The 13,012-nt window shown below is 38.8% G+C and overlaps 1 protein-coding gene across 2 annotated transcripts in view; it reads left to right on the top strand.

Annotated features, from left to right (window-relative positions):
• The window catches only part of sec63 (SEC63 homolog, protein translocation regulator), an 80,508-nt gene that overhangs the window by 40,554 nt on the left and 26,942 nt on the right, over positions 1-13,012 (top strand). For both annotated transcript variants that reach the window (XM_067984988.1, XM_067984987.1), the window contains exons 10-15: positions 268-400; positions 3,212-3,304; positions 3,509-3,654; positions 5,058-5,205; positions 5,779-5,861; positions 8,287-8,352. In XM_067984988.1, the coding sequence (XP_067841089.1) occupies positions 268-400; positions 3,212-3,304; positions 3,509-3,654; positions 5,058-5,205; positions 5,779-5,861; positions 8,287-8,352 (669 nt within the window). The remainder of the gene's footprint in view (positions 1-267; positions 401-3,211; positions 3,305-3,508; positions 3,655-5,057; positions 5,206-5,778; positions 5,862-8,286; positions 8,353-13,012) is intronic.

The raw sequence follows: 13,012 nt of genomic DNA, 5'->3' as shown, positions 1-13,012 counted from the left end.
TTGTGGAGGCCAAGTTACTGAATATATTTAAGAAGGAGCTAGATAGATTTCTAGACATAAAAGGCATTCGGTATGGGGAGAGAGCGGGAATATGGTATTGAAATAGAGGATCAGCCATGATCATATTGAATGGCGGAGCAGGCTCGAAGGGCGGAATGGCCTACTCCTTCTCCTATTTTCTATGTTTCCATGATTCTTGTTCAGTAAGAGTCGTTCTGTTAGAAGAAAAAAAACCTCTCAATCTTACATTTTTCTCTCAAATGGCAGCTTATTCGAGAACTTGGTAATGTTAACGAGAAGAAGAAGGAGCTCCCGTTTTGTTTACCATACAGCGTAAAGTCTAGAGTTCTGCTGCTTGCACATCTTTCCAGGCTGGATATCTCTAAAACACTTGAAGAAGGTAAAATAGAGCTCATAAGACTGTGAGTGAAAGGGGGGAGGCAGTGGGGGGAGTAATGCACTGTTAATTTTCTTAAAGAAATGAAAAGATCGTCGAGGATCCATCTACACAAAAGCTCCATTCACAATATAACGGTTGTCATGATGTGGAGATGCCGGTGATGGACTGGGGTTGACAATTGTAAACAATTTTACAACACCAAGTTGCTGGACTATAACTTGGTGTTGTAAAATTGTTTACAATATAACGGTTGTTAGATTTATATGTCGGTTTTATTTTTGGTAAGGTTTTTTTTGAAGTAACAGTTGGAAATTGTTTTGCGGTGTGGTTTATCACTAGTTCTAGATGTAATTCTGAACATAACTCTACCTGTCTAGCGATATGGTTAATAGTCAAAAAAACAAACTACAGCAAATCACTCTGACTTTCACTGTTTGCCATTTAGTTATGAAACAAAATTCTTGAAATTAGGCATGTTAAATTTTTTAAAAATACCATACCCTGAATATATGTTACAAACTTTGGCAGAACAATTGTATTTTACACTTCCTAAAATGAGCAAGAGTATTTATGAAACTAGCAGGTCTCAGGTGTTCCTCACAATAAGTTGGAGGATATGCTGCTTTATAATAGGAGCATTATACATTGTAACACATCAGGGAAGTGTTTATGCTTGATAGCTCTTTCCTAATAATGTAAAGGGACTGTTTTGAGGAAAGTTACTTTGCTGCTCAGATAGAGCTTTGTTTAATATGATCTGTCCCATTAAGTGTAACTGCACTAGTTATGATCTCCTAATTGCTCAACTATTCCTTTTCAGGAAGTGCTCTTAAATAGGCACAACCTGAGGTTAATTAGAAACTGTTGCTTAGGGAAGTTTGTCTCTAGGTTGGGAGTTGCTTGTAAATTCCCAGTTCCTCCTCTTGGAGAGACCAGATTATCCAGGAGAGCAACCAGCAGAACATGACTGGATTTTTAAAAAATTGTTGCTGATTCTTAGCGTCTTCTTCCTTGGTAAAGACAGATGCAAAGTACTCATTTACTACCTCGGCCATCCCCTCTGCCTCCCATGAGTAGATCTCCTTTTTGGTCCCTGATCGGCTCCACCCCTCCTCTTACTACCAGTTTACTCTTTACATGCCTATAGAAGACTTTTGGATTCCCTTTTATGTTGGCTGCCAGTCTATTCTCGTACCCAGTCTTTGCCCCTCTTATTTCCTTTTTCATTTCCCCTCTGAACTTTCTCTATTCAGCCTGGTTCTCACTTGTGTTATCAACCTGACATCTGTCATATGCCCCTTTTTTCTGCTTCATCTTACTCTCTATTTCTTTTGTCATCCAGGGAGCTTTGGCTTTAATTGCCCTACCTTTCTCCCTCGTGGGAATGTACTTAGACTGTACCTGAACCATCTCCTCTTTAAAGGCCGCCCATTGTTCAATTACAGTTTTGCCTGCCAATCTTTGATTCCAATTTACCTGGGCCAGATCAGTTCTCATCCCACTGAAATTGGCCCTCATCCAATTGAGTAGTTTTACTTGTGGTCCATGTACTTTTCCATAGCTATTCTAAACCTTATGATACTATGATCGCTGTTCCCTAAATGCTCTCCCACTGATACTTGCTCCACTTGGCCCGCCTCATTCCCCAGAACCAAGTCCAGCAATGCCTCCTTCCTCGTTGGGCTGGAAATGTACTGGTCAAGAAAGTTCTCCTGAACGCACTTCAAAAATTCCTCCCCCTCTTTGCCGCTTATATTATTACTATCCCAGTCTATATTAGGATAGTTGAAGTCCCCTATGGCTTTTGCACCTGTCTGTAATTTCTCTGCAAATTTGCTCTTCTATATCCTTCCCATTAGTTGGTGGCATATAGAATACACCCAGTAGTGTAATGGCACCTCTGTTGTTTCTTAACTCTAACCAATTAGATTCTGTCCTTGGCCCCTCCAGAACATCCCCTCTCTCCAGCACTGCAATATTCTCAATCAATACTGCCACCCTCCCCCACCCCCCTCCCTTTCTTCCCTTCCCTATCTTTCCTGAACACCTTGTATCCAGGTATCCTGCCTTTTTTGAGCCGTGTCTCCATTATCGCCACAACATCATATTCCCATGTGGCTAATTGCAGCTCTCCAACCTTGTTTAACACGCTTTGTGTGCTTACACACATGCACTGTAAACCTATCTTAGACTTTCTTGTACTCTCTTTTAATCTGGTCCCATCTACTACCGTACTATTTCTTGTTCTAGTGCTATCTGTCTCTCCCAGTCCTTTGTGCATCTTGTTTCTTCTTTCCAATGCTACATCCTGGTGCCTATTCCCCAGCCAAATTAGTTTAACCCCCCCAGCACTAGCGAACTTCCCCGCGATAACATTGGTCCCAGCTCTGTTGAGGTGCAAACCGTCCGGCCTGTACAGATCCCACCATCCCCAGAACTGGTCTCAATGCCCCAGGAATCTAAAGCCCTCTCTTGCACCATCTCTCCAGCTACATGTTCATCTGCTTTTTCCTCCTATTTCTATACTCACTAGCGCGTGGCATGGGAGAAATTCGGCGATTACTGCCTTTTGAGGTCCTGCTTCTTAATCTCTTTCCCAACGCCTTAAAATCTGCCTGCAGGATCTCATCCTTCTTTCTACGCATGTCAAAATTATTTATATTAGACTATTAAGAGAAAAGAAATGGGACATAGCTCTATTTTCTTTTGCTATACATGTGATAATTGTTTTTAAGAGGTCCACCATAATTATTTGAACATTGAGAACTTTTCCTCAGTGCTAAACTGCCCATTTGTTTTCTTTACCACAAGATTATTGGTTTGTTATACGGAAATGTCCTGTCCTCCTCCAGGAAATGATTAACGTCGGCTGCCAGCTGACTATGATGGCTAACACCCGAGGTGGTAAGTGATTTGTAATGCTAATGAACAGTAAATAAATGTATTTCCTCTTTTATTCAACTTCTTTGGAGGGAGGGGGATGTGTAAGAAAGGGAGGGAAAGAAGAAAACTTGACTTACTGGTTTTAATGTAGGTTGTTATTTATTATTTTTTCATGTAATATATCTGTAAGATATTTGAATTAAAATCTATGTTGACTTTGATTAGGAATCCATGCTCCCCGTTTGGAGTCCATAGAAAACTGTATGAAGCTATCACAGATGTTGGTGCAGAGCCTGTGGGAGTCTAAATCTCCTCTGCTTCAGCTTCCACTCTTTGAGGAGGAACACCTTAAATACTGTTTGTCTAAAAAGGTAATAAGTTGTGCCTTTGATGGATAAATATCCAATTAGGAATGGGATTGAAGATTATAGCGAAGTATATAAACAGATATTCCATGCATTCCTGTTTGATCCAAGGAATTATCAGTCAGCCAAGTTTCAATAGTGAAGATGATGATGGATACATTTTCTGGTCCTTTGCTTAATTATCTTCTGAGGGTCTGAGCAATTTTGCAAAACTCTCTGGTTTCTTAGGGTAGGTCATACATGATCTGTGAAGAGACTGGGCTGGATGCATTTATGTCATCCTATGCTTTTTTAAGTTTGTAAAGAGCTTAGCCAGCTTGTGAGGAAACGTTGGTGAAATTTGTGAAAACAAGTAACTAGCAAAATTCTTCACCCTCTGCATATTTTAAAAATTTGAATTTGCAAATTTCCCTTGTTTTGCATATGAATTTGTGTTGCCACAAGCATTGTTCTTTCGGCTTGCATTGCTGCACAAGATGGTGCAATTTGTTTTAAGTATAAATATCAATGAATGCAGGTTTTATGTACAAGTAATTACACATTGGTAATGAAACTGATTATAAAATGTTTTTAGGCTATGTAACTTATTCTTGGGTATCAAATAGTCAAAATGACCCTCACCACAAAATGAAGGTAGAATTTGCAGCTGCCTAGAGCGATTGGATTTCTTGAATTACAACTTTATGCAATGCAATGACTGTTCAGTGCGTTTATTTTGATTAAAAATTGTTTAGGTGCATCTGACCGATCAGGTATTCCATTTCTCAAACTTCAACCTCAACAGTATAGTTGCACAGAAACGTCTGAAGTGTACAGACTCAACTAGAGGGTGTTCTTTCCATGTTAGCTTTAGGTGGGCTCCTACTTGAATACTGCGTGTGTTGTTGCATCAAAATGTTTTCTTTTTATGAAAAGAACCGTAATTATGTTGGACCAGTTCGGTAGATGTTCTGCTTTAAGAGTTCATTCCCTTCGCATACACCCTCGCTTTCATTGTTTGGCTAATGCTTTGCAGTGGCAGAGTTCAAAAACATGCTTTGAGAAGGAACTTAACACAGAAGTGTGTCTGTGTGCTGCTGTAAAATGAAAGTAATCATTGCTATTTTTGCTAAGATCCTGGTAAGCGGTAGTGGTGGGTGTGCAAAACTTTCATACCAAGCCCACTCTCCCAGTGCTATAGTTGTAGATTTTTCTGAACTCGGTTTGTATCTTACAATAACATACCTGCACAATATCAAAGCATATTGCTTTAAGTGCAATCTTTCTCGCAAAGTATTGGTGCCATTTGGCACCAAATATATATTGGTGACAGCACTGATTTTACTTGCTGTTCATTAATGAATGCTGCTGTTACAAATCTACAATTTGTAAAAATGTGTGAGCTGTGTTTCTCTCGCCTCCACAAACAGTACAAAGTCCGAACAGTTCAGGACCTGGTTAGCATGAAAGACCCTGATCGTCGTAATATGTTGCGCTTCCTGAGTGAGGAGAAATACGATGAGGTCATGGCAGTACTTGGGAACTTCCCTCATGTTGGCATGAAGATAAAGCTACAAGGTATGAATCAATATTTGTGGAATTGTCTGCTAAGTTGAATATATAAGACTGCTGGGGGAATTACCTATTTGCTGTTAAGACTTCAAATCCAACAATATTTCTCCATCCCAACCTCAGAAGAGCACATCCTACTGCATCAGTGTGACTTTTCCTACATCAGCCATCATGTTATCTCTTGGATAGAGGGCCGGTTAGTGCTAAATTAGCAATTTTGTGCTGGGTGAGACTGCCAAACTCTCTTACAAAGCTCTAGGTTTCATCAGCTGAGTTAGGAATATTTTTCTTTCTTTTTAATTGAGATTTTGGGATGAAGTGTTAGAACTGGGTTGAGACTGCCCAATTCATTTTGCATAGACCTCTTATACCCAGAGAGAGCAGACATAATTGCAGCCCATTGCAAGGACGGCTGGGAATACAACCGTAATCCATCCTATACATCAGTGTAACTTGGAATGCTGCACTGTCAGCTTTAAGTGCAACCACTGGATTGAATGATTTTGGGATGGGGTGGTCGTGGAAACCAGTTGGAAATCTCTTTTTTAAAAAAAAAAATCTTGTTTTGTTCCTTTATAGTTCTGGATGATGAGGACAGCAGTAACATTACTGCAGGATCAATCGTCACTGTCACTGTGACACTTCACAGGGAGGACATGGCTGTAAGTAGCAGGAGTTACTTTGCTTCAAAAATATTTCATCTGGGAGCATGGGCTGGAAGACACTTTCACACTGTTAATGGGAAAAGTACATTCTTTAAAAGCTCTTCTGCTACAAAGGTTTATTTTTCCCTCGTATCTAAAGTTATTTCCACCCCCTCCACCACCAATTTGGACTCTGCTTTTAAAATTCTTTCAGTTCTTCATTTGCAACATGTGCCATTTGTCAGTTGGTTGGGAAGTTTCTTGTCCCAAAACAGCTTTTCAGTTCAGATGTAAAAACAATTTTTTTTTTCTAATTAACGGGTGTCAAAAGAAATCTCTGGAATGTGCTGAATGTATGATTTTGACAGGTTTTAATATATTGTGTCTTTTATTGATACTAGTAGTTTTCCCATGGCAATGGCTGCATGCTTAGTTAGCTTGGGGCCTGGAATCCAGTTTTTGATATTTGATTTGTATTGTTCATCACTGTTGAGGAATAGATGTGCTTATTTATAAGTAATTCCTCAAGATAATAGGGTTCAAAGGCATTTATTGACTTTTATAGGAAGTAAGCATACAGCGAATATTATTACTAATAATTACACATATATTTACAGTCAACCTTGTGGTACAAGTTACCTGAGAGTTCACGCATTACAAATCTCTAACTTGAAGGGAATGGCTGGCCAGGCCTTGTCGAATTATGAAGTATTTATTTTAACACCCACCGTTTACACCTTTCTTTCCACCCTGCTATGTGTCACGTGTTCCATAGCATTACCTCATTCAATTAGCTGCAATAACTTCAGTTTTAACAAGAATCATTCCCCAAGCCTTCACCTTGACTGAACTGTCAATCAAGTCATTCAACTGGAGACAGTTACAGGGACCCAAGACTCTCCTACCGGCGTGTAATCACTTGCCTTGCACAGATGCGTCCTTGGAGGAGCTAATCCCTAGGAGGACAGCTGAGATATCCATAGGGCTAGGACAAAGAAAGCTTGTAGTTGAATGCTTATCAGCTAAAGTCTCTGGTAACTTTTAATTCCCACTGAACATTGAAACTCACTTAACAGACAAAAGCTAAAAGTTAATATAAAGAATTAACTATTTCCTTACACTCACAGTAGAGTTGATTAAATATCTGTGCTTTCAGCTTAATTCAGGCAGTAGTCCTCGCCCTGATTCAGAAGGTTGTGGGTTCAAACCACAGTCCAGGACTTAAGCGCATAATCTAGGCTGACGTTTCAGTGCAGTACTGAGGGAATGCTGCACTATCGGAGGTACTGTATTTTCGGTTGGACATAAAGATCCCATGGCACTACTCAAAGAAGAGCAGAGAAGTTCTTAGTGTCCTGGCCAATATTTATCCCTCTACCAATGGCAGCAAAACAGATTAATTGGTTATTGCTGTTTGTGAAGCCTTGCTGGCTGCAACTTGGCTGTCACGTTACACTTCAAAAATAATTCATTGGCTGTGCAGTGCTTTGGGACATCCTGAGGATGTGAGAGGTGCTATATCAATACAGGTTTGTTCTTTTCCCTACAGTCATGTATGTATCTGTGCTTAGCTCCTTCTATTGCGCGCACAGTCCCCGTTTTCCCACACAAACATTCCAATAAATGCAAAGAAAATCTAAATATAAAGCTATATTCTTAGCTTGGACAGCTTAGAAACAATTTCCTTGGAGTTTGGTGGGCTTCTGCATTTGTGTGTGTAGCTGAGGCATTTGCTGCTTTTTTTTAAAACTTCAGACGCATTTGAAAATGAACATTTCCCTGCACTTGGACGTGGTCGAGCAGAGCCAGGGAAATTAAAATAAATTTCAATGCCTTTACAACCGGATCCACTGATCTGCAAGGCGGTGATGATTCCCACAGATACAAATAGAAGCTGAATAAAATGCCTGATCTTGAATAAAATTGAACAGAAATTTGAATAAAGTTCTGGAGTCAGAACTACTGATCCTTGAGGTTGCAATGACTAGATGGATGGCTGGGGGAGCTGAATTAGATAGAAAAGGAATTAGAAATCTAAAAAATGTGCAATCTTCAATCAAATTTAAGAAATAGATTACAGTTGGTAATGTTAGGAAAAGCCTTGCATAAAAAGCCTGCCACAAAAGGTTTGTTAGTTAGTAATGGCTTCTGATTTTCTGGCAGATGTCGTGAAGCTGTAAGTACCTAATTCTGGAAAATTGCAGAGTGATTACCAGTGACCAAAGTGACCACACCATGTACAAACCAGCTTACTAGAAGAGGACATTTGCATACTTTTTTTTAAAAATTGCTAACTCCCTTATATCTTCTGTAACTTGTAAAGTGCTCATGACGTCCTAGTTATATATTAAAATAAGTTAGCCATGGATTCAGTAATTTAGTTAGAATCGAACAAATCAATATTTTTTATGTATTTAAATTTTTTAACTCTCTTTTTCCAAAGGCCATCTTTGAAAAGGAACAAGAACATAGTGCTTGCATAACAGAAGACCAAGAAACTGATGACATAGTAAGTTTAAATGGTAAAATAAATTTCTAGTCAATCGCATCTACCATGTGAAAACTGCAGTAACTATATTAGTTTATAATACGAATTTAAAAAAAAATTCAATGTAACCCATGTTCTCCTTGAATTAAACCTGTTCCTATTCTTCTGGGCATCACAAGAGGATGCTTTATAGCTTTTTATGTTGATATAATTGAAATTGAAACCAAGAGTACATTCTTCAGAATTGAAACTTTCTGCTTCTTGCCTCCACCCTCTGAGCAGACAGTGGTTTAAGGCTATGTACTCCCATTGCTACTGAGCGTACTTACTGAAGAACTGAAAAGCACACCCTTCATTGACTAGTTGTGTTTTATTCTGCCCTCCACTGTTCGTCTGTATCCCACCCGTTCTTTTTATGAAAGTTAATTAATAAATTTGCTATGTTATTTTATTTTTTACTAACTTAATCTTTTGTTCACAGTTTAAATATTTTATTAAACAGATGAACAGCTGCTGAATAAAATGTTTGAATCTATTTCTCAATTCAAGCCATAGTACCAAAAGTTAATATTCGTTACTGCATTACCAGGATTGGATTTTGTGAATAACGCTTTTGAGAGGAAAAAGAGTGGTTTTTTGCTTGTTTTCAGCATGTGAAACCTAATTCTGTTTCACTGTACGTACAAATTGTGTTGTGTTTTTCCCATTGCAAAAATTAAAAGGCGTTAGTCTTGGCTCAGTGGTAGCACTCTTTCCTCTTGAGTTAGAAGGTCTTGGGTTCAAGCTCTACTTCAGAGACTTGAGCACATGATCTAGACTGACATTTTAGTGCAATACTGAGGGAGTACTGCACTGTTGGAGATGCCAAATTTGGACAAGACATTAAACTTCTGTGTTGTCAGACTGCGTGTCTGTTATCAAGTTTTGCATAAGCTGCAATTTCCTCCAGTTAAAACACTGAGAAAACCAAAGCCATCACCTTTCACCTGTGCCACAAACTCTGTGTCTTAGCCACTAATTCCATCATTCTTTTCAGCCACTCTCATGCCAAAGCAGACTGTTCAGCATCCTATTCATTATCTGTGCCTTTGTCACCTCCAGAGTCAACTATTCCAGTGTTCTCCTGGCAGGTCGCCTGCAAATTCTAGGCAAATTTACCTGAGTTTTATGTGGTAAATTTTTGATTCTTTTGAAGTTATCCATGATATATAGGGATTTCCGTCACATGGTCATCACCCTGTTATCTGTTTCTTAAATAGACTTGCCCAAATTGGATGTCTGCTGTATTAAATGGAAAGCAAAATACTGCAGATACTGGCAATCTGAAATAAAAACAGAAAATGCTGGAAATACTCAACAAGTCAGGCAGCCATTCACAACTCCTCTAGATCCATCTTTTGTTTATTTACTTGTCCCATTACCAGCCTCCTTGCCTTGAACCATCACCCTATTGTCATTTAATCACTCTTGCCCTCCTGTTGAGACAGGGTTCCCGTTTAGTAGGTGCTCAGCCCTAGGTTACCCTTCCAATTATTCACTTGGCAGTCCCAATTGGGTATAAAAAGGCTTTATCACATCAGCAGAATCATCAATACACACACAATTTAAGCGACAACAACAGAATACATGGTTGGTATTACCCAGTTCCAAATCCCCTGGACAGCAGCGCAGCACGGTAGATCTTGTTCTCTGCTGTGTTTAGATCCTATTTTGCTTTTTCATTTATACCTTATACTTTTTGTTGGATACGCCTGCTTTTTGCAATCGCTGAAACTCATCTAATATGCACAGATTGATTGTGTTTGCTCGATTTGGCTTCAAATGCCTTGTTTATTACAAAGATTGCTGTATCTGTTTGACTCAATTAGGTGTGAATTTCCTCCCATCCTCTGTTCTCATACAGATTAGTGTGTACTTTTTTAGAGTGAAGTGTGACTTCCCTGTACTTGATTGTCTTTGTCTTTGCTTGTTGCTTATCAAGTAACAAGATCAAAGGCCCCTAAAGTAATTTAACAGTTAATGGGATTATCTTTGTTTCCTTTGTTTGATGTTTGATAATTGTAAACAATTTTACAACACCAAGTTATAGTCCAGCAATTTTATTTTAAATTCACAAGCTTTCGGAGGCTTCCTCCTTCCTCAGGTAAATGTTCAGGAGCTCCTCGAAGCCTACGCATTTGTACATATAGAACAATACATGGTGTTTACAGAATGCCCCTGCAACTGCCCGTTGCCAAGGCAATCACCGTGTTCAGACACGGTTTGATAAGACAGAGCTGATAAGACACTCTGTTTGATAAGACAGAGCTGGTCAAAATTCTTATCTTATACTTTTTCCCGCACAAACATGTGGTCTTGAGTGACACTATTTGCATCTACACAATGGAAAGTCAATTGCTAGGCATGGACGTGTTTTGACTTCTTTGATTTGATAATTACCTTGTACAGGACATACATTGCTGACAATTGCTTTCAACAGACTGACCGTCTCAGCGACATCTGTTCCCTGATCAAAGTTCTTGTTTTTTACATTCCATTCTTCTATTTGACCCTTTGTGCGCTGGGTATGTTTTAGTATAAATTAGCGAACTTTTATTTTTACACTTTTATCTTATACTCCAACATATCACAGAACCTCCCCTTTTTTCTTTCCTCCCCTCCCTTTCCCCCCCCCCCCCTCCCACCTTTCCCTGGCTCTGTACGTGCTTAAAAACTGTTAAATCTTTAACTTCTTCCAGTTCTGATGAAAGTTCATCAGCCTGAACTCTTGACTCCTTTTAAATGGTTTGTGAACTGGCCAACCTCCAGCTTGACTCTGACTCAGCTCATTCTTTGGTATGAGATGCTAACTAATTCAGAAACATTTGGAGTGAGTGAATAGCAGAGCTTCAGTTTCAAATAGTCTCTTAAAGTAGCATGACCTCTCCTGGCTTGCCCTTCTAATGCAGCAGTTTTCATGCAATTTACCTGCTGTGCTGATTCTGTGCCAACTGACAATTTAAGGCAAAATGAAGAGGAGAATTTTTTGAGATGAGATGCATGTTGAGGCACGCTGCATGCGTTTGTAATAGATCTTCGTGTTTGGAGTTCCCCCTCCCCCATCCTTGTCAGTTTAAACTTAAGTCACTTGTACAAAAGCACTGAACCAGGGAAGGTTTTTCTTAGAACTTGCTATTTGGGATGGCGGACTGACATTGGGATGGTAAGATCAATATGGGTACTCGTTGTCAAGGCAGTTTCATAAAGTACCAGGAAAATTAATGTCAGATTGTCTTTCCTAAATTATGCACGCATCTGACCTTTTCAAGACAAAGTTTATAAATTTCTGAACATTTTTAGTCTGCATACAAGGAACCTGCACAGAGATCAGTGCTCTCCACATTTCTTCAAAGTCAGGGATTTCATTCCACTCCTTACTAGCACAAATATGAACGTTTACTCTTTTTAACTTCAGTTTGTGAGATTGCCAATTTGTGCAGAAATATGAGCAATACCAGCAGCAACTAGGAAATGGGTTGAGACTGCCAAACATTATTCTACATGAAACTATTATAGCCAGCAGAGAGGAAACTTTCATCTCTGGGACTCGAGTCAAGTCCAGCACAAGTTGATGGGTTGAGGTGATGGTATGCCACCAAGTGGACCATCTGTCCCTGCTTTCTCAGTGGTTTCGGAGTTTTTATTCTTGGTATGTTATTTTAAATAACATGTTTGCTATATATCGTTCCCCTAGAGTGTCACTCCCCGCTGGTAGTGCCAGATCACTGAATTATCTGTACAGAACCGTAACCAACGTATTAACCAACATTGAGCATTTTATGTTGCTGCCTTTTCTGGAGCACTACTTATTGTGTCTTCTGCTTAATGGGATGACTTTATTTAATGATTATGTATGTGGATCTTGCACCCTGGGTTATATTGACTATTAAGCAAATATAAAATGAGTTTTAACTATTTTGGGATTTTTTTTAAAAAATCTTATTTTTGCACTTTTTTTAAACTAAAGATGCATTTTATTGAAATTAATAGAAAACCTTTGAATTGTATTGCATTTAGTTTGATATTGCAGCCTCGAGCACTTGTTAGTTTTTTTTTGTAGTTCAACTGATAATTAGTTCAAAATAATGGATAACAACTGTGAAACATTTGGTGTACATGACATTTTTCTTCGTGGATATTTCTTGCAAATATATTAAAATTATTTCAGCGAGAACGGTGTCATGCTATAATGAACTGTTTTGTCAGGACATTCATGGACCAATTATCTGTTATCTTTAAGTTACCTTTTATTTGGTGAATGTTGAACATGTTAACTTTAATCTTTTTTTAATTAAAGCATCCTCTTGTTCACAGGAGTAGGGTGTTATCTGCGCTCCCAATTATATTTTCTCTCGTACAGCCAGTCTCCTCCTTTCTGATATAAAGATTCAATTTATGTATTTTACATTGTGCATATGCATATATATTTATGAGGATCTGGAACTTATGAAGCTCTATTTAGTGATAGAAGTCTGCAGTTGTTTTTCACAGATTAGAGTTAACCAAATAAGATGTGTGAGACATGTCGCAAATTTAAAATATTGAGTTGATGTCCGGTGGCATCACATACAGGGAGTCAAGACCATGGGAAGTCCTCAGGTGAAGTGGGATTAGCAAGCAGGGGATTAATTGGACCGTGATG

Source organism: Heptranchias perlo, chromosome 5 (genome assembly GCF_035084215.1).
Source record: "Heptranchias perlo isolate sHepPer1 chromosome 5, sHepPer1.hap1, whole genome shotgun sequence".
NCBI lineage: Eukaryota > Metazoa > Chordata > Chondrichthyes > Hexanchiformes > Hexanchidae > Heptranchias > Heptranchias perlo.
The sequence above is the reverse complement of the archived record's forward strand: the minus strand, read 5'-3'. Positions and strand labels throughout refer to the sequence as shown.